The sequence below is a fragment of the Schistocerca nitens genome, chromosome 1, assembly GCF_023898315.1.
Source record: "Schistocerca nitens isolate TAMUIC-IGC-003100 chromosome 1, iqSchNite1.1, whole genome shotgun sequence".
Lineage (NCBI taxonomy): Eukaryota > Metazoa > Arthropoda > Insecta > Orthoptera > Acrididae > Schistocerca > Schistocerca nitens.
The window spans coordinates 1,201,397,324-1,201,420,149 of record NC_064614.1 but is presented as its reverse complement, the minus strand read 5'-3'; the positions used below and the strand labels follow the sequence as shown (position 1 = coordinate 1,201,420,149).

Below are 22,826 nucleotides of genomic sequence, written 5' to 3'. Positions count from 1 at the left end.
GTATATCTCGGAAATGTGTTGGACATATAAGAGTTGTTGATGACATGCACAAGGGCTCATGTCAAGCAGATAAATGCCAGAGACACATAATGCCTGCTGAAAACTTGGCCCTTTTTGAGGCAGATCCTGTAACATTTCTCAAACGTTTTATGACAATGGATGAATCATGGGTTCATCACTATCAACCTGAATCCAATGTTAAATCAAAACAGTGGAAACATGCCTCCTCACCAACCTCCAAGTCAGTCACATTAGCTGGTAAGGTGATTGTCTCTGTTTTTTTTTTGGGGGGGGGGGATTTTAGGGGTGTTATAATGGCTAAATACCTCAAAAAAGGTGAAACTGTGAACAGAACATATTAGGCTGGTCAACCAATGAATTTGAGGGGGGAAAAATCAAAGCGAAACATGTCAGGATGTTAACAAAATGAGTGCTCTTTCAACAGGACAATGCCCATATGCACATTTCTGTCACTGCTATGTCTGCCATGGAATCTTGCTTTGGTACCCACCTTATTCACCCAATTTGGCGCCCTATGACTGTTATCTCTTCCATAAGTTCAAGAAAAATCTAGTTGGAACCTATTGTCGAACAGAAGATGACATCGTGGCTGCAGTGGAGGCCTTTTTTGCCATGCAGGAAGAAATATTTTACAAGGAGGGTATAATGTGCCAGAAGCATTGGTGTCAAAAGTGTGTGGCCCTAAAAAGGGACTCTATTGAGAAATAGTCATAAACATTTGAACTACTGGCAACTTTTATTGGTGGGCCAAGAACTTTCGAGTCACAATCTATAACATTAGCAAACTCCTCAAAAACAATGTAATTTGCTCATGAATGGACTAAATATATCAATACCACACACATATAGGAGAGTAAAAAACAAGTTGTCAACAGGATAACAGCAAACAGCTTAAACGTCAGTTTTACAAAGACTTATATTATATTATGCAATTACGAACAAATGAAAATAACTTACAGGTACATTACATGAAATAAAAGAAAGGCAACCACCCACCTACAGCTGACTGATGTGTGCACATAGAAAAATGCAACAGAAAACCATTTACACTATCTTTTGAGCTAATCCTCTTTTCCTACCCAAGTGCGCACACCTATGGCCACAGCAAGAGTGGCTGTTGATTATCAAGAGCAGTTGCTTGGGCAGATGGAGGTGGGAGGATGTAGGAAAGGACCTACAAGGGAGGGCGGGGGGGGGGGGGGGGAGGTATTGGGATAATGTGAGGCAGTTCTTTCCACAGGTGACTCAGCAGCTGCACAACAAGACAAACAGACGTCAGAGGGTAGAGCATACAAGTGATAAGGGGCAAAGGGAGGGGGTGGGGAAAGAGAGGAATGTGGAGATGAGAAGTGAGGCAAGGAGGGAAGACAGAAGTGGAGAGGGACAGAAAAGGGGGGAGAAAAGGGAAGGGGAGAGAGTGGGGGGGAAGGTGTGGAGAGAGAAGGGGGAGGGAGAGATAGAGACAGAGAGAGAGAGACTGCTCACAAAGGGGAGGTAGGAGGAGTGCTGGGAGAAGGTAGTATGTGATCTGGATGTGGAAGGAGTGCTGTGGACAGAAGAGAGATCAGGGGAAAAGCAAGACGAGTCACTGAGAAACAGGTCAGCAGAGGTTTATGCCAGGGGATTACAAGAGTGTAGGATATGCTGGGAAGACAGTTCCCACCTGCCCAGTTGAGAGACACTTGTGCTGGAAGGGACCATCTAACTAGCTTGCATAGTGAAGCAGCTATTGAAGTAATGTGTGTCGTTCTTTCTTAAATCTTGTCTGGCACACGGTATCCTAATCAATGGGCTTTTAAAACTGGCATCTTGGGCTTTCAGCCATCCTACCACAGGAAGCTTCACTTTTTCCAATTCCATCAATCCCTCACCCTCACCAGTTTGCTTCTTTATTATCAAACAATAAAAGCTCAAACGTTACTTGACAGCCCCTACTCCTTTCGCAAAATCCCTTTACTCTGTGACCATAACTTACTGAATGCTATTTCTGCAATAGAAACTCGTTCTTAAACACTTAGTCAGCATTCCTAGCATCATCTGAGGAAGCTGTCACAGCTATTACTGCCCTATGCCTGCATGAGATTACCTCTATCCAAGAAATATTCTACCACTGTGATCCAGCCCCCACCTCCCCCTCCTGCCATCCTCTCATAGCTTCCTGATCATGCCTTGCTGACTTATTCCACCTTCCACATCCCCAAACTCTTCCTCACCCTTCATAAAACACACTGCTCCTGAACAGCAATCCAGTAGCATTGTTGTCAACCTTTCTGCCAAAACTCTAAGCCCTGCAGAAGTCTCAGTAATTTCTAAAGGCCTCACCTTTAACCCTAAACCTATGTTCAGGCATGCTGGACTTGTAAAGCACATCCTCTTCTTAACTCATTCTCTACAGTGGAAACATTTCTTAAGCACACACCCCACTGACAATATCCAACCAGACCCCCACAAGAACCTTATGTAAAACAGCCCCACCTCCCTCCATCCATGATCTTCCTCCCCTTCCACCTTGTCATCAACCTGGTAACCTTTGAGAAATTCCTCATTTCTTGCCTGGCCTAGCCTTACTTTCATAAACCCATTTCCACTGAGTCTTACATCACTCCTGTATAGCATACATCTATCTGTAGCTTGTAAACCAATCCACATCTTGTTGTTCTTCCCACAGACAAAGGTTCCATCACATTGGTCATGAATCATAGTGACTATGTGGCTGAGGGCCTCCCCCAACCTTCTGACAACTGTGCATATGGACGTCACAACTGGACCTCCAGTAGTTCCTAAAGGCCTTAGGTACAACTCAAAACCTGACATTGGCTCCATCTCTCTCCTCACATTAGCAAACTCTCCATTCATAGCCTTTACCTACTCCCCAAACTCCACAAACCCAACTCCACAGATCTTCCTAGTGGTTGTCCTACTGTGCTGGGTACAATGGTCCCACAAAATGATGCTCTGCCTTTGTTGACCAACACCTCCAAACTATAGTCCGCAACATCCCAGCCTGCATTCAAGACAATGCTCACTTTCTTCACTGCCTTTCCACAATTCTTGTCCCATTACCACCATATTACTTGTCATTTAATAGATGTGACAGTCATGTACACCAATATCCCACATGCCCAAAGCCTTGCAGCATGGAACAGTATCTTTCCCAATGTTCTCATGATACCAAACCCACCACTTCTCCCCTAATCCTCCTAGCCGTCCACGTCCTGACAAAAATTTATTTCACTTTTGGAGGAGAAATTTATAAACAAGTCCATGGTACTGTCATGGGTGCTTGCATAGCACCATCCCATGCCAACTTAATTTATGTGCCAACTGGAAGAATCTTTCTTCTCCAATCAACACCTTGTAACACTTCCGATACCCTCTCACGGTCATACTAATTTACAATGTGAATCTGTCAATTGTGTTGGTGCTGAGCAGTATAAAACTACATCATCTGACTCTCAATATGGAATGACAAATCCTATATGACGACATACTGTTGCACTAGGTAGCACTTTACAGTGTTATATGGCACTAGGTCAGTACTGATATACTTACCAGTGCTACCTCCTTACTGCCAGCCACACTGCTCCAAATTATCTGACTCTCAATATGGTATGACAAATCCTACATGACGACATACTGTTGCACTAGGTAGCAGTTTACAGTGTTATGTGACACTAGGTCAGTACTGATATACTTACCAGTGCTACCTCCTTAGTGCCAGCCACACTGCTCCAAATCATGAATCTCACCTAACCCTACCTTTAGTGCAGTTATCTGTACACTGCACTCCAACATGTGAATTTTGACTAATGAATCTTTCAACACAATCACACTTGGGGATTTTCAATACAACTATCAATAAAGGGGAAATATACATATTTGATGATTATTAAAAGAACTACCAATAAAGGGAAACTGAGTGTGCCTTTACTGGTGGTATGAAGGACACACAAAAAACTTCACTTCTGTAAAAGTTTATGTTTTATTAATACTACAACCCAGCTTCTCTGTGCTGGGAAGATACCATTAATGTTCTTTGCCACGTGAGACTTCTCATCCTCACTAGGATGGTCAGGAAAGGTGTAAATAAATAATCTGGTATTCTCCAAGTCAACAAATTTCACAAATTACAGGTCGTCAGCACTGGCAATACAACAACACTTGAGGAGACAATAGTTTACCAGTATGCCGCACTTACTTGCCTTCACATGTAGGGGTACTGTGTCACATACATCATAAGCTTTGTTAATGAACTACTTACACCTAAGCCTCAGCAGTTTGTCACTGGTAGAAACATATTCAGGTACATTATTAAAGCTCACTACTTGCACGATTTTACTTAGGTGACATTACTAGCACAGTAAGAAAGCTTATTGTGTCATAAAGACAAAGTATCACATGTTGCATGTGCTTACCATTCAACTGCTAAGCCACATTTAATCTAACAATGGCGTGTTTCTCATTGCTCAAGATTCTTGGTGACAATGATGTCAGACACCTCAGTTTGTCAAATATTGCCTCTGTTTGCAATTACATCATTCTTTCTGATTTACGTACATTGGGCCAAACTCTAAACAATGCTCTTATAAACATTGTGACTTCTCTCCTGCTGACCACAATAAAATGTATGGTGAACTATTTTTTCTTCTAGCTAGGGTCACTGATGGGCTTGCCCACAGGAACCAAAGTGCAATTCTGATAAGCTCTCTTAATTAAAACTTAAATAGCTCCACTCTGCACACTCTGATTATTAAACTAGTTTTACCCTTCTTATTGTAATAAAACCCTGCATCATTTCCCAGGTTTTCTGGTTAATACATTTCTGAATTATTCTTCTTAATTGTTTGAACTGTTAATTATCAGCTTGAGTGTGTGCAGTGTTATAGAAATGCATTGCCGCATCTCAACCTTAAACCCTTTGTCTGGTTCAGATTCACTGATGACATTTTCATGATTTGGAGTCATGGCAGGAACAACCTTTGTTGTTTCCTCCATGTCCTCAAGACCTACTCCCAAATCTGCTTCATCTGGTCCCTCTCAACTCAATGAGCCACCTTCCAAGATATTGATCTCCTCCTCTTAGGTAGCTCCATAAATACATCTGTTCATATCGAATGCAGCAACTACCTGCAGTACCTCCACTTTTATTGCTGTCACCCATTCCATGTCAAAAAGCCTCTTCCTTACAGCCTCACCCCCTATGGATTCTGCACATGCAGTGGAAAGGAGGAGTTGTCAAAATGTAGTGATAACCTTAGAAATGATAGACAGTATCCTAGGCAGATCATCCATAAATAGATCTCCTGTGCCGTATCCTCCTTGACATCAGTAAATCTGTAAACCAACCACTGACCACCACTCCTCTGATCACTCAATATTACCCTGGCCTTGAAAAGCTCAACCACACCTTTCACCAGAGCTTCGACTACCTCTTGTCATGCCTTGAGATGAGGAATATTCCACTCAAAATCCTACACACATCCCAAAAGATTGTGTTCCACTGTCAACCAAACCTACAGAATATCCTTGCTCATCCCTATTCCAATCCTGCTCCCAGTCCTGCACCTCTGGGTCATTCCCTTGTGGTCAACCCATGTGGAAGACCTGTCCTGTACATCCACTCATCACCTCCTATTGCAGTCCAGTCACAGGCATTTTCTACCCTATAAAAGGTGGGACCATGTATGAAAGCAGTCATGTTATACATCAGCTGTTGTGCAATTACTGGACAGCTTCTGTGTGGGCATGACATATAACCATCCGAATGGCCACCACCAATCTGTGGAAAATCACAGACTTGACCATCTAGTTGCCAAACATGTTGCACACCACAACACAAATGACTTGAATAGCTGCTGCGCTACACAGTACATCAAGATAGTCTCTTCCAGCAAAGTCTTCTCTGAACTTTGCAGGTGGGTGTTGTCTCTCCAGCATATCCTGCCTTCTCACAATTCCCCTGGCCTAAATCTCCTCTAACATATTCCCACTGCCTCACCTCACCTTTTCCTTTCTATCTTCTGCCCACAGCACTCCTTCCCCATCTAGATCATGTACTGCCTTTGCCCAGCATTCTTCTTCCACCCCATCCTCCAGTGTGGGCATTCCATCTCCCTTCCTTCCCCCCTTCCTTTCTCCTCTCCCCACTGTTCTACCTCCCTCTCTCCTTCCCCTCTCCCCCCTTCTTCACTCCTCTCCCTTTCTCCTTCCTCAACTCCATCTTCCTCTCCTTTTCCCTCTTCCCTCTCCAGCCCCCCCCCCCCTTCCTCACACTCTATCATATATGATCTACCCTCTGAAGTCCTTTTGTCTTGTCGTGCAGTCACTGAGTCATCTGTGGGAAGACCTGTCTTGCACTATTCCACTACCCCTTCCTCACCTTGTACATCCTTTGCTACCCCCTCCCCAACTCCATCTGCCCATACAATTAGCATTGATAATCAACAGTCACTCTGGCAATGGCCACAGCCAAGTGCATTTGGGTGTCTGTGTGATCATGTGTTTGTGAACATGTTTACTTCCACTAGACAAAGAGCAAAATATTAAAAACTAATTCAGTTTTCTGTTGCATGTTTCTATGTGCCACATGTCAGTCAGCTGTAGTGAGTGACTGCCTTTCCTTTATTTTATGTACTATTCCATCTACGAATTTCCACTGTTATTACATGTACAAGAAGTAGAGATCAAAGTACATGAACTGAATAAGGCTACATGTGTGAATTGCGTGAGCTTCCAGAGGGATAATAAACTGAAATGGCACCTTGGATAAATTAACCAAGGAACTCAGTTCTGCATACTTCACACTTAAAAATTTGTGTCATTGTAATGAATAAGGGAAAGGCAATGACTCACTTATAGTGGATCAATGCATAGAGCACAGGGATACATAATAGAAAACAGCATTCACACAACCTTTTCAAGCTCTAGCTCTTTTTCTAGTGGAAGCACACATTCATACACGCAACTACACAGGCACCCAAATGCACACACCTGTGGCCGTGGTAAAAGTGTTCATTTGTGTGTCTGTGTGGTTGTGTGTGTGATTGTGTGCATTTACAAGAAGAAGAGCTAGTTCTTGAAAGCTAGTGTGAATGTTGCCCTCTGTTATGTGTTTCTGCACTCCATGCACTGATCCACTGTAAATGGGTGGTTGCCTTTCCCTTATTTCACACATTGATCAATCCAGGAATTTTCATTATTGTTTTTTTACTGTGTTGTTGATATATATCTACATCTATACATTTGTGCACCTACGTAATAGTGAAATCTAATGCATTTTTGCATTTTTTTCAAATCTTCAAAATTCATTGAAGAAGGGTTGCCAGTAGACATCAGGCATGAAACTAAATATCACCAGATATTAGGAAATAATGCAAAAGATTTCCTTATTAGCTACTGCACCCACAATGCTATAGATGTAAATTCTGTATAATTCTAATGATTCATGATCTTCACTTTCTTGGTATATACATAGCTAACAGTTTTTTTGTGTAAAACACTGCAAATGTTTTATTTGTAGAGTAGATAAAAATAGCAGCTGTGTAGCTTAAGAGGATGAGTAACAACCTTTTTCAAAGTAGCTCTTCTTTTTCTAACAATATTGCAGAGATGCTGAGTCACAGGTAGCCACAACAAAAAGAATTTTCACAGTTAAAGCTTTCGGCCGTTGTGCCTATCTGCGACTCAGCATCTTTGCTATACGGTGAGTAGCAACTTCCATTGTTCTTTTTCTAAAATTCACATATACTAGAAGTAATACCTACATTTGTTAGTGTGAGGAGATAAGCACTATTTTGTTGGTAGTATACTCTGCAGAACCATTTGAAGTGGTTGCTTCTGTCTATAATTTATAGTTTCCATCAATTCACATTTATGAAGGCTCTCATGCATTACAGAACACAACCTATGAATTAGTGAGTGAATAAATGAATTACATCTGTGACACTGGATACTTGTAGGTGTCCACTGCAATTCATCCTTCAAGAATGGTGAACATTTGATCACAGGAATGGCAAATGGCTTGTTAATCTTTCACGGTGACTGCTCAGATAAGCAATTTTGCATTAATGTCAGTTCATTCTTGTACATGTAGCTTATTTTAAATATAGCTTCATCTTTCATTTACAGCCAGAAACATTTCCTTCAGTGATTTTCTGGACAAAAATAGACATAAACTACTGGAAAATGGAAAAGGAATACTTTCACTAAAATGATTAAGGTGTTTCATGTTTGCACGGGATGCCATGAGAGGGCAGTTAATTCAATGGTGAAATGTTCAGCACTGCAAGCAAACAAGGAACTATCAGCTGTGTAATTTTGCAAGCTTCAGCATTTGTTCACCTCCAGAGCCATTAGCAGTCAGTTTGGTATGGTATATGGAGCTCTGTCTATGCCTGCAACATTGTTATCATGCCACAACAGGATGCATGCGAATTGTTTGTGCGACTGGTGGAATTTTATTGAGGGTGTATAGTGGGTCAGTGGGAGACTGGGTGGTCATACTGCAGTATTGTGTTACACTTGAGAAGTCTCCACAGTGCATCAATGTTGTTGCCAGAGGTGCAAATGCTTGTCAGCCTGGGTCCTTTCAGAAGTGACACACAGATGAATGCCAAGACTGCTGCACCTTACAAATTGCCATATTGGACTGCACTGTGAGTTCACAACTAATTAGAGACTCTCTTGCTCCAGGAATATCAGTGAGGACCACTTGCAACTGTCTCTGTGAAGCTATGATCACACATGCCCTTAGGGTAGCTTCCTCCCATTCCCCATCATGCAGCACACCTCCAGTGGTGTCACTGCAGGCCCTTGTGGAAAGGATGAATGCAGACATTTTGTCTTCAGTGATGAGACTCACCTCTGCCTTGATGCCAACAATGGTCATCTGTGTGTGTGGCATTGTGGAGGTAAGCACCAACTCTGGTGTGTATATGACGGAGGCATGCAGGGTCAACACCCAACATCATGGTGTAGGGAGCCATATCTTGCAATGGCCATTCTCCTCTGGTGAATGCCAAGGGAACATTGAACAGTGCACAATACATCCAAAATATCATTCAGACTGTTGTACTACTGTCCGCACCAAGAAGGAGATGTGCTTCTCCAACAAGACAGTGCACTTCTACACGTATCCCGTGCCACCCAATATGCTCTCCAAGGTGTATGTCAACTGCTCTGGTCAGCACGATCCCCATATCTGTGGCCCATAGAGCAGGTTTGGGACTTTGTTGTACATGCCCTGAACAGTGTCTCAGTAAAATTTGCTTCTTCTGGGTCGACAAATTCTTGGTGTTCTTTTTTCATTTGCCAGTAGTGTAGTTAAGGCTACATCCATTTATATTATTCTCACAATCATTCTTATTAACAATGGGCATGATCTTTTGAATTACTATTCAAAACATATAAAGAAGCAAAATCGATATAATATTTACCTTTTGGGATCTGAGATCTGAAACTCCTTGTGTCATACACTGTAAGCCTGCCATTGGTACATGTAGTTATCAAGTAATTTCCAGCTGGAGAGAAAAAGCATCCTGTCAAAATTTTTGGATGCCTCAGATCAACAACTGGCTCAGGTGTCAATTTCTTACTATCTCTTATGTCCCATATTCGTGCTTCCCTACAAGCAATTCCAGAAAGTAACATTAAGTGAGCATTAAATATTAAAACTTAGAATAAATTCTTCAACTAATTAATTATTTAGAATATTCTAAGAAACTTCAGTGGTACTGCATGTGTCTTATACATTTTGCATTCTCTATAAGCCTTAAGACCTGACACTATTAATATGATTTGACTAACTATGCTTTGATCTCTGTTTAGCTGCCTCATCTTACCTGCTTAACTGTCTGTACAAAATCACAGTTGACACATTCACAGTTTGACACACTTAAAGTTGGACTATACATATAATTTTCAAGTGAAGTCAGAAGGAAAACAACCCAAAATTTATTTATTTATTTTGAACAGTTCAATGACATGCAAAGATGTTAAAGAGAAAAAAAATCAGATTTGGAGGAAAATGCAGTTCACATCCCTGCACATGCCTGCGTTTAATGTGTAACTGCCAGAAGTTTGATTGTTGTATGTCTGTTAGTTATTGTGCAGTGCTGTATTGAGTAGAATGTTGTGTCATACAATTTGCAAATTTCCAGAGAGCAGAATTAGAGGAGCAAGGTATCTGCATTAAATTTTGTGCAAAACTCAAGAAATCTTTACACAGACACACCAAATTATGCAGGAAGCCTACGGTGATGAGTGCCTAAGCTGCACTTGATGTTACAAATGGCTGACATGGTTTGAAAATGGCCAGGCAGAAGTTAAGGAAAACCCTTTTCAGGATGCCTTTGATGCCTACCAACAACGCCCATGTAAGGAACTTCAACAAAATTGTGCATGGCAGTCGAAGACGGATTGCCCAATAATTGCAGAAGAATGTAACATTTCAGTTGGATCACGTCATGAAATCCTGTGAGAAGGAAATGACCTGAAATGTGGCAAGACAATTCATGGCTCTTGCACCACGATAATTCATCCATATATGCATTCCTGCTGGTGTGTGACTTTTGCACAAAAACCAAAACCACTGAGCTGCCTCACCCTCTGCACTCTCCAGGTGTGGCCAGAATGAAGATCTGCAGCAGTAGACAAGATAAAAGAAAATTTTCAGACAGCATTTCATGCTATTCAGCAAGAGGCATACCAAGACAGCTTGCAGAAGCGGAAACAGCATTGGAGACCATGCACAATAAGTAAACGTAAGCATAGAAAAATTTTGTGGCAAAGTTCTGGATTTTTTTTAAACAGACCTCGTATATAAATATTTTTCACTGTTATCTTTTGATCAATTGTTTTTAAGGCTCATTAAGTTTGTTTCTTGTAATTAATTATCAGTTTATTATTTCTAAATCAGTTTTCTACTTTGTACAATACACTTCCTGCTTCATGTGTAGGTTCTTCTAGACCCTTTGCCTTAATTAAAATGTTTTTGTCATCTGCAAATAGTATTGATTTTTGCTGAATATCCCTTGCAGTAGGTGATTAACATTTATCAAGAACAACAGTGGCCCTAAGACACTTCCTTATGCCACACCATTCTGGATCATCCCTGTTTCTAAATGGTATTTATTTCTCTCCCTATCTATCATTTTTATTTTTTGGTATCTGTTCATTAAGTAGAATTTTATAAGATTGAATGAATTCCACCTCACCCCATACAATTTAAGTTTTTCTAGGAGAATATTGTGATTATTGTGATTAATTAAGTCAAAATCCTTTTTCTAACCCATGTTGGCTTCAGGCTATGATATTCTGTGATGTAAAGAAGCTTATTAGTCTGTTATACAGAATGCGTTCAATGATTTTAAATATTATTGGCATAATACTAACAGGATTGTGCATTCCAAGATCTGTAGTGGCACCTTTATTTATACAGAGGTAGCATCCTAGCAATTTTAAACTCTCTAGATACAGACCTCTTGTAATTGCTTGATTAATAATTTTGGTCAAGGGATTAACCACGTATCTAGGTGAAAGCTTAATAATCTTATTAGAGATATTGCAGATGTCTGGGTCTTTGTGTTTCTCAAACTATTTGTGATTCTTAAAAAATTGAAAATCCAGGATGGAATGTTGGAGTACATAAAAAGGGTAGTTCCTAATCACCACATAGTGGAGATGTCGAGTCACGGAAAGGCTCAACAAAAAGACTGTCAGAAAGTTAGCTTCTGGCAAACAAGGCCTGTGGCAAAAGTAGATGACATACACATCCTAACACAAAGTTAACTAACACACACATTACCACAGTCTCTGGCAGATAGATCCAGACCACGAGCAGCAGGGCATTATGGGAGAGGCAACAAGATGGGGGTAATGAGGAGGCTGGGGCAGGGAGGAGGACAGCAGGGTACGGGTCGAGGATGGTAAATTGCTGCTGGGAGCATAGAGAGATGAGGTGGAGAGTGGGGCAGCTAGGTGCAGTCAGGAGGTTAGCCTGAGGGAGGGAGAGAGAGAGGGGGGGGGGGTGGTTAGCAGAAAAGGTGAGAATTAAAAAGGCTGGTTGTGTTGGTGGAACAGAGGGCTGTGTAGTGATGGAATGGGAACAGGGAAGAGGCTGGATGGGCGAGGACAATGACCGACGAAGGTTGATGCCAGGAGGGTTATAGGAACATAGGATATATTGCAGGGAGAGCCCCCAGCTGTGCAGTTCAAAAAAGCTGGTGGTGGTTGGAAGGATCCAGATGGCACAGGCTGTGAAGCAGTCATTGAACTAAAGGATGTAGTGTTGGGTGGCATGCTACGCAACAGGGTGGTCCAGTTGTTTCTTGGCCACAATTTTTCAGTGGCCATTCATGCAGACAGACAGCTTGTTGGTTGTCATGCCAATGTATAATGCGGCACAGTGGTTGTGGCTTAGCTTGCAGATCATGACTGGTTTCACAGGTAGCCCTGCCTTTGATGGGATAAGTAATGTTTGTGACACGACTGGGATCATGAGTGGTGGGAAGATGTATGTAACAGGTCTTGCATCTCGGTCTGTTACAGGGATATCACCCATGAGGCAAGGGGCTGAGATTGGGGTTTGTGTGGGGATGGATGGGAATATTGTGTTGGTTCAGTGTGCAGTGGAATACCACTGCAGGAGGAATGTGAAGGATAGTGGGTAGGACATTCAGGGCATGACAAGAGGTAGTCAAAGCCATGGTGGAGAATGTAACTCAGTTGCTCTAGTCCTGGGTGATACTGAGTGACAAGGGGAACGTTCCTCTATAATCAGATGGGGGGGGGGGGGGGGGGGACTTTGGGAGGTGTTGGGTGACTGGAAAGATAAGGCATGGGAGATCTGTTTTTGTACAAGGTTGGAAGGATAACTATGAACTGTAAAGGCATCAGTAAGACCCTCAGTATATTTCGAGAGGGACCGCTTATCATTACAGATGTGACGGCCATGGGTGGCTAGGCCATATGGAAGGACTTCTTGGCATGGAATGGGTGGCAGCTGTCAACATGGAGGTACTGCTGCTTGTTGGTAGGTTTGATATGGACAGAGGTGCTGATACAGCCATCTTTGAGATGGAGGCCAACATTGAGGAACGTGGATTGATGGGTTGAGTAGGACCAGGTGAAGAAAATGGTGAAGAAGATGTTAATGTTCTGGAGGAATATGGATGGGTGTCCTCACCCTCGATCCTCAATCCAGATCATCAATAAATCTGAACCAGGTGAGGGGTTTGGGATTCTGGGTGTTTAGGAAGGACTCCTCTAGATGTCACATGAATAAGTTGGCATGGTATAAAGCCTTGCAGGTGCCCATAGCCATACCCCAGATTTGTTTGTAGGTAATGCCTTCAAATAAGAAGAAATTGTAGTTGAAGATATAGTTGGTCATGGTGACTGGGAAGGAGGTGGTTGGTTTGGAATCTGGCAAGTGTTGGGAAAGTTAGTGTTCAATAGCGGTAAGGCCATGGGCATTAGGGTTGTTAGTACAAAGTGATGTGGCATCAGTTATGACGAGCAGGGCACTGTGTGGTAAAGGGAGAGGAACTGTGAAGAGTCGGTGAAGAAAATGGCTGGCGTCTTTTATATATGAGAGTAGATTGTGGGTAATGGGCTGAAGGTGTTGGTCTACAAGAGCAGAGTTGGCACAGTAACCGACCACAGTGGGATGTCCTGCGTGGTTGGGTTTAGGGACTTCAGGAGTCATGTAGAGGTAGGAGTGTAGGGAATGGTAGGGGTGAGGAGAGAGATGGACTCCAGGGAAAGGTCCTGGGATGGGCCTAAGGATTTGAGGAGAGACTGGAGATCCTGCTGGATTTCTGAAATGGGGTCACTGTCATAGGGTATGTAGGTGGATGAGTCTGCCAGCTGATGGAGCCCTTCTGCCAGGTGGTCCTTGTGGTTCAAAACAACAGTGGTGGTGCCTTTCTCAGCAGATAGGATTATAAGGTCAGAATTGGTTTTCAGGTGTGGATTGCTGATTTTCTGCAGATTTAAGGTTGGTTTGCATGTTGAGGGATTTGGGGAATGATGGTGGGGCAAGGTTTGTGGTTGAGAAATTGTGGAAAGTTAGCAGGGAGTGATTTGGGGACAGTGGGGGTGGATCATGGTTGGATGGAGAAGTGAACTGAGTCAGGCAGGGTTCAACATTGGTCTTCGGTTGAGTCTGATTGGTAGGGTTGGTGGCAAAAAAGTATTTCCACAGTAGGTACCGGGAAAAGGAGAGAAGGTATTTAACAAGTCCTGGATGAGTCAATTGGGATGGGGCAAAAGGTAAGGCCTTTGGAATGGACTGACACATCTGGGAGTCTAAGGGTTTTGGAGGAAAGTTTAATGACTGTGTTTGGGGTCTGTTTATGTTCTGGATTCTGTGTGGTGGTGAGAGTGAGTTTTGGAGGGTGAGGTAAGTGTTGCAGGACTGTGAGACAGAGTTTGTCAGCTATGAGGGGGCTTATGGGAGATCTGGAGGTTGTTTTAGAGTTGGTGGACAGTGGTAGTCCAAGGTGGGAGCAGGAAGTGAGCAGGTTGGAAAGTTTTTTGAGGTTGCACTGTAGTATTTTGAGGTGGCATTGTGCATGTTACACTAGTTCTTGGAGGGCAAGAGTTTCAGTGTAAATAATGTAGAATTACATATGAAAAAATTCACAACAATAAACTCAAACACATGGGAAAAATTACAGAAAGGAAGAAACAGATGAAATAAAGGGACACAAGATTAAATATGAGGGAACAGTCCAGTAGTGGAGGGTGAAAACCAACGGAAACTGGCATGAAGTCACAATGAGATTGAATGAAAAATAAGTATTTGTACAGTGGGTTGCACTGGCTGCAGTGGGTGGATAAGTGTCAAACGGGGGACGCCAGAAGTGACTAGATTAGGAGAATTTAATATGTGTGAACTGGAATAGAGAGAGGAAGGAATGGGGCATGGGGTGGAGTTGGTAGGATGAGATACAAGTTTAGGTGGCACAGGAAAGGTGCAGGAAAGAACATGCAAAAATACGCAAGGGTAACACAGGGAGCATGATCAATATGAAGGTATAGGATTAATGATATCAGAAGGTGTAATGTGGGACGTAACATGCTACACCAACCATCGGTGTGGTCTTGTAGCCATCTGTTTTGCACAGCTGAGACAGTTGATACAGGGTGGCTCGTAAGCAGAGCATGCCATTAGGTTTGTAAGCAACAAAAGAAACACAGCAAAGAAGAGACAGAAGGGCAGACATTGAGTATAGTAATGCATTAGAAAATGGTAACAAAGGGAAACAGCACTGATTTACGATGGAAGAAAGGCAAAATCAAACAATGGAAAATCCAGGATGGAATGTAGCAACATATGAAAAGGATAGTTGCTGCTCATCATATAGCAGATATGGTGTCACAGAAAGTCTCAAAAAAAGACTGTCGGAAAGTTAGCTTCTGGTCAACAATGCCTGTGACAAAAGTAGACGACATACACATCCTCACACAAAGTTAACTAACACGCACATTACCACAGTCTCTGGCAGATAGATCCAGACCGTGAGCAGCAGGGCATTATGGGAGAGGCAACAAGGTGGGGGTAATGAGGAAGCTGGGGCATGGAGAGGGATAGCAGTGTAGGGGTCGAGGATGGTAAATTGCTGTTGGGAGCGTAGAGAGATAAGGTGGAGAGTGGGGCAGCTAGGTGCAGTCAGAAGGTTAGGCAGTGAGAGGGGGTGGAGGGGAGGGAGGTTAGAGGGAAAGGAGAGAAGCAAAACGACTGGGGGCATTGGTGGAATAGAGGGATATTTAGTGCTGGGATGGGAACAGGGAAGGGGCTGGATGGATAAGGACAATGACTAATGAAGTTGAGATCAGGAGGGTTATAGAAATGTAAGATATTTTCCAGGGAGAGCCACCACCTGTGCAGTTCAGAAAAGGTGGTGTCGGTGGGAGGGACCCAGATGGCACAAGCTGTGAAGCAGTCATTGAAATCAAGGAGACTGTGTTGGGTGGTGTGCTCAGCAATGTTGAGTGGTGTGCTCAGCAACAGAGTGGTCCAGTTGTCTCTTGGCCTTAGTTTGTCAGTGGCCTTTCATGAGGCCATACAACTTGTTGGTTGTCATGCCAATGTAGAATGCAGTAGTCATGAACTTTTCCTCCAAAATCCTTAGCCCAGTAGAAGTATCAATCCTTTCCAAAAGCCTCACTTTTTGCCCCACCATCAAATTCAGTCATGCATTACTTGTTAAACAGCTTTCCTCTCCAAATCCTTACACTGGAAACACTCTTTTGCCACCAACCCTAGCAATCAGACTTAACTAAAGACCAATGTTGAACGCTGCCTGACTCAGTTCACTCCTCCAACCAAATGTGTTCCAACCCCACTGCGCCCCATATCACCCCCTGTTAACTTTCCACAATTTCTCAACCACACTCCTTGCCTCATCATCATTCCCCAAATCCCTCAACATGCAAACTAACCTTACATCTACAGAAAGATCAGCAATCCATCACCTAAAAACTGATTCAGACCTTAAAATCCAACCTGCTGACAAAGGCAGCACCACTATTGCTTGAACTGCAAGGATTACCCGGCAGAAGGACTCTGCCAACTATCAGAGTCATCCACCTACAAACGCTGCCACAGTGACCCCATTCCAGAAATGCAGCAGGATCTCCGCTCTCTCTTCAAATCATTAGGCCTATCCCAGAACCTCTCCCCAGAGTCTATCTCTCTCCTCATCCCTACCATTCCCTACATGATTCGTAAACTCCATAAACCCTACCTCCCAGGATATCCCATTGTCACCAGTTACTGTGCACCCACTGGGAGAATCTCAGCTCTCATAGACCAACACCTTCAGCCATTACCAGCAACCTACCCCCTACATAAAAGGCACCAACCATTTTCTCCACCTACTCTCCTTTACCACATGGTGCCCTGCATGTCACTATTGATGCCACCTCTCTTTACACTAACATCCCTAATGCCCATGGCCTTATCGCTATTAATTTTTCCCAGTGCTCATTGCATTCCAAACCAGCAGCCTCTTTCCTGGTCGCCATGACCAACTATAACCTCAGCTACCATTACTTCCTTTTTGAAGGCTATGGGAACAAACATGGCATCATCCTATACTAACCTATTCATGGGCCATCTAGAGGAATCCTTCCTAAACACCCAAAATCCCAAGCCCCTCACCCAGTTCAGATTTATTGATGACATCTTCGTGATCTGGATTGAGGGTGAGAACGTCCTCCCCACATTCGTCCAGAACCTTAACATCTTCTCACCCATTTGCTCCACCTAGTCTTACTCAACCCATCAAGCCACCTTCCTCAACGTTGATCTCCACATCAACAATGGCTATATCAGCACCTCTGTCTATATCAAACCTACCAACTACTAGCAATACCTCCACTTCGACAACTGCCAACCATTTCATACTAAGAAGTCCATACCATACAGCCTAGCCACCCAAGGCCGTCACATGTACGGCGCCTCTTGAAATATGAGGGTCTCACTGAGGCCTTAACAGATCATAATTACCCTCCCGATCTTATACAAAACCTCATCTCCTGTGCCTTATCTTTTCAGACAGCCAACATCTGTGAACAGCCTTCCCCACAGTGTAAGAAAAATGCAATGCAGAAAAATGCAATGCAGCATACCAATACTGAAGTCACACAAACTGTATTTTGCAACAAACTTCATGCTTTTCTAAAAGTCAATTGTTCGATTATTACACACATAAATATTTAATAGAAACTGCTATTAAGTTATGCTGACATCATTAATTTACCTCAAATTTTCTGTGGTTGCCAATCATACATTGCAGGCTGGAGAGGCCGAGGGGTTCTAGGCGCTACAGTCTGGAACCGCGCTACCGCTACGGTCGCAGGTTCGAATCCTGCCTCGGGTACGGATGTGTGTGATGTCCTTAGGTTAGTTAGGTTTAAGTAGTTCTAAGTTCTAGGGGACTGATGACCTCAGCAGTTAAGTCCCATAGTGCTCAGAGCCATTTTTGATCATACAGTCTTAATGATTAGCACATATATATTTTAAGATGTCTTTCAGGATGGAAGAAATTACTGCCTCTCCTTATGACTGCCGGCAAAAGCCATGCTTGTGAACAAATATTTTCATAATAAATAAAAATATTCTTGCATCTATGATAACTCTTAATATATGTACTTTCTTGCATTTTTATCACACATATTATTTACTATTACATTGTTGATTCACAAGTAAAAATTACACATCCTTTTTGTGTGAGATCTAAAACATAAGAACTGTCAAGTCTCAGGGGAGTTGCTAGTCTCCTACTGAGTGCCTCTCCAGGTGGTGGATAGGGGGATGCTCACCAGATATGTTGGGTACTGGGGAAATAAAATACCCGGGGTGGACCAAAACTAGTACCAAGGGCATGGCCACATGTCAGTGGCGGTACCCCAACAGTGTCTGTTCCACATGTTAGTGGCATCTGATTAAATATACCTCAGGACTAACAACCTTCAGAATTAACTTCATTACCCACTAGGGTGACCCCATACACACTCGTTGAACTCAACATGAAGAGAAATACCAACAGAAATAACACCCCAGTTGAATTCAACACACAAGTTGGCAAGGAAAAGAAGTACTGCAGGATAGTAGGAGGTTACCCAGCCCACAAGAGGACCAACAGAAATGGCGAGCACTTCATAGACCTTTGTTACAACTACAACCTTACTCTAAAATCAACTGGATTCAAGCAACTATCAAGGAAGGCCATGACCTGGAGGAACTGAAATCACATGCTGGGTGAATTTCAGATAGACCATGTGGCTATTGACAGGAGATGCCACAAGGAAATACAAAAAGTCAAAGTATTGAGGGGAGCAAACCTCAACTCAGACCACTATCTCTCCCTATTTAAGCCCATCATACAACCTTTGAGAAGAGCTCACAATACCCCAAAGGTTTCGAGAATACCAACGTTTAACACCCATTGGCTGAGCGATAAGGACTGCAACTTCCAGACCACCCTTGAGAAAGCACATAACAAGAGTGGCCTGCTCTTCAAAAGGCTCTACTGGATGCCACTAAAAAAACTATACCTGCTTCAATAAACAAAGGCAAGCACCGCTGATGGATGACAGGATGTTATCAAGCTATAGAGGAGAGGCATAGAGTCTGGATAAAGTGGAATCAGTGCAAAGACAAGCCCACCCATCAGGCTTTCATGGTGCAAAGAAAAACAACAATGAGCATCATCCGCAAAACCAAGAGGAACTACAATAGGTCTCAAATACTACAGGCAGAAGAAGAGATCTCAACAAGCAACTCAAAAAACAGACTACTTCATACATGGCCCCAACCCTACATCTCCGAGGGCCAAATGGGAAACTCCAAATGAATAGCAGGAACTGCACAAAAACCTTTGCAGAATACTTCCAGAAACTCCTCAATGCAGAACAACTGAAAGAGAGACTTGCTTTTGCCAAGCCCACTGTCAGGAACTAGGTCTCTATACCACCCAACAGGGAAGAAATAGAGAAGATCATCAAAGACCTTAAGAAAACACCAAGGCCCCAGGTGATGATGGTATAGTTGCATAAATGTGGAAGCATGTAGATGACCAGTCCCTGAAGAGTATCACCCAGATCATTCAGGATATTTGGAGTTTGGAGAACAGAGGTTTTGCCAGAGGGATGGATCTCAGCCATGATCCATGCACTACACAAGAAAGGAAGTATGACTGACCATAATAGCTAAAAGAGGCATCTCCTTGTTGCCTATAGCCACCAAGATCTTCTCTAAAGCCCTGCAAAATAGAGTCACCAAAGAGCTAGACTCCCAACTAGGCGAATACCAGGCTGGTTTCCATGCAAGTAGGTCCTGCACAGAACAGATTCAAAACATCAAGACCATCCTCTCATATAGGAGCCAAGGAGGACACCCCTGAGTAGTCATTATAGTAGACTTCCAAAAACTATATGACTCAATAGGTCGACAGACCCACAATAGGTCGACAGACCCTCTTCTCTACCCTGTGGGAACTAGGCCTAGATGGGAAGACTACAAGACTGGTCCAAGCTATCCTCAAGAACACCATCTCCAAAGTCAAGTTCAGGGGTGAACTCTCTGCAAGCTTTCCCATCCAGACAGGTGTCAGGCAGGGAGATGGCCTCTCTTGCATCCTCTTCAATTGTGTTCTGGAGAAAATCATCAGAGAATGGACTTCCATATTGTCACCAGAAGCAGGACTGAAGCTTGGGTACAAGAAAGACCACCTCAATGTACCCTGTCTAGCCTTTGCTGATGATCTCACCGTATTGGCCAACAGCATGGAAGAGGCTACTCACCAACTACAGAGCCTCCACAGTATTGCAGCAAAAACTGGCTTGAGGGTCAACATACAGAACATTAAGTTCATCACCAATATCAACAGGCTTCTTCTACAATCCCACTAGGAAATGATAATGTCTGTAAAGTTCCTGCAGTCAAGTATTTGGGAGAACAGATTTTAGCAATTGAGAGTGAAACCTTGACCATAGGTGCCATGTGCACCAAGTTAAAAAGGGCCTATCATTCCTGTAAGAACATGTATATCTCCAAATACCTATCAAAGAACATAAAGCTGAAGCACTTCAACTTGGTAGTGAAACCCTCTGCACTCTATGCCTCCGAGTGCCTCTTGATGAATCGAAAGAGCCCACTTGGGAGACTAGAACTTAAAGAGAGGAAGATCCTGAGGAGAATACAAGGACCCATGAGAGAGGAAGATGGTACCTACAGAATTAGGCACAATAATGAGCTCTACAAACATGTAGAGGAAAAGGCAACTGACCTTCTATGGATATATGACCTGCCTGAATCACTCCACGCTCACCAACAGGATCCTTACAGTGACAAGTAGGGGAAAGCCATCCAAAGTCAAGTGCATCAACTCTGTTAAATCAGACTTAGAGGAACTGCAGATCCTATTGTTAAGAACTGAACTCAATACCAACAGACCATCCTGCATGGAGTCTTCCCACTGTCTCTCACAAGCAAGAAGTGTACAGGCACCACCAGACTAAGTGGATGGATGAGAGGAATCAGGCTCACAGACAGAAGATGAAGGCATAGTGGGCTGAGAAAAAGCAGAAAACCCTAGGTGAGAGTTAAGACAAGCCTCATGGACCCTAGTAAGCTGAAACAAATTGAAAAAAAAAGTACTCTCAACAAACAAAAGTTTTTAAAAAATTGAATATTCTCTGGACATTGTTCTTTTGTTACAAAGATAATTTTAATAGCCTGTCTTTGCTATCTTCTGCAGCAATGTACCAATTTCTTATTACTAATGAGGTAAAGAAAACATTCATAAAAATTAATAATGTGAAAAAATAAAAAGGTATGATATTGTGAGGAAAAACAACAATTGCCCCCAACTGTACACTGATATTGCATGGACGTGTACAGTCTTGGGCAGTATAATATGATTAATTGGTAGCAATCTATCATCGATGTGTGGGGGGAGGAGGGTCAAAGCCCTTTATTTCTCAGTCTTTTAGATAGACTTATGTCATGTTAAGTGGAGATGTCAGCTTTACCTTATTATAATTACATATACTAATACAAATAATTAAAAGGAAAAGAAGTTATAAAAGAAGCAGTTTGCAGCACGGACCGTGCCCAGTCAGTTCACATCAGGCATGCCTAGGAGACAGTTCCCGGTCTATGCTATGTGAAGTGCAATGGAAAAAGGGAACTGTGTTACTACACAATTGGTGACGAGTAGAGTCGTTCTTTCATGTGTTGTGTCATTGTTCTGGTTTCGCAGCTTATCCATGGCATGGAGGATTTAGTGCGGGTTTTGGTTGAGCAGCAGACGGAGCTCATGGCAACCATGAAACAAGTGCTTCCGGCGTTGCTCTCCATGCAGTCTGCTCCAGCGCCGTTCCCTCCTCCCTTTCCCCCGTATGACGAGACGGCGGAGGATTGTGATGCATATGAACATCGCCTTTGGCAGCATTTCCAGGCGTTTCATGTTGCCAATACGGAGGTATGTCATGCTCTTTTCTTGTCTCGGATATCTCCCGTGTTGTATCAAGTTTCGCTGCAGCTAGCACCATTGCAGGAACCCTCGTCCTTGTCTTTTGATGCATTGTGTTCATTGCTGTCTTCATATTAACGCCGCTGCATGCATGTTGTGGCGGCTAGGGTCGAGTTCTATCAATGCAAGAAACAGCCCCATCAGTCTTACCGGGCGTGGGCCGCTACCCTGCACGGTTCTAGTCGCAAGTGTCATTTTGTCACGGAGCAGTCACGAGAGTCGTATGCCCATGTTATGGTGCACAATGTCATTGTTCGTTCGGTCCCTGATATGGAGGTCCAGCAATGGGCCCTGCAGTCAGAAGACCCTCCCCATGAGGAAGTCCTGTCCATTGCTCAATCGTATGAAGTCTCTCACGCCGCAGGTTAACAGTTGGAAGTGTGGTGCGACGTTGAGGCGGTTCAGGGCGGCGTGGCCGCATCCACTGCGTCCGGGGTGGACGACGTGCGAGCGGTACAATCTGGCCGTTACAGCTGCTTCCGCATGGCGCATAAACAGAGTTCCGGCCACTGGCCCCTGTTACCGTCCTGTGCGCTGTGCTATATACATCATGATCAGTCAGAGTGCCCCCAGCGTTGGGCTGCTTGTCGCAAATGTAATAAAAAAGGACACATTGCTAAAGTTTGCCACTCAGCCTCAAAAGAATCGAAGGAAGCAGGTACAGAGGACATGGACGTTGACATTCAGGAAGTTTCATTGGGCCAGGCTCCTGACGCATCGGCACACAAACTCTTTATCGAGGTGTCGGTTCGGTCACGT

The 22,826-nt window shown here is 43.3% G+C and overlaps 1 protein-coding gene across 1 annotated transcript in view; it reads right to left on the bottom strand.

Moving 5' to 3' along the window:
* Positions 1-686: 686 nt before the first annotated feature.
* Positions 687-22,826, bottom strand: part of LOC126233443 (uncharacterized) — a 68,738-nt gene continuing 46,598 nt past the window's right edge. Inside the window, exons 3-4 of the mRNA XM_049942865.1 lie at positions 9,456-9,643; positions 687-790 (exon numbers count right to left, since the gene is read on the bottom strand). Coding sequence (XP_049798822.1) covers positions 687-790; positions 9,456-9,643 — 292 coding nt within the window. The remainder of the gene's footprint in view (positions 791-9,455; positions 9,644-22,826) is intronic.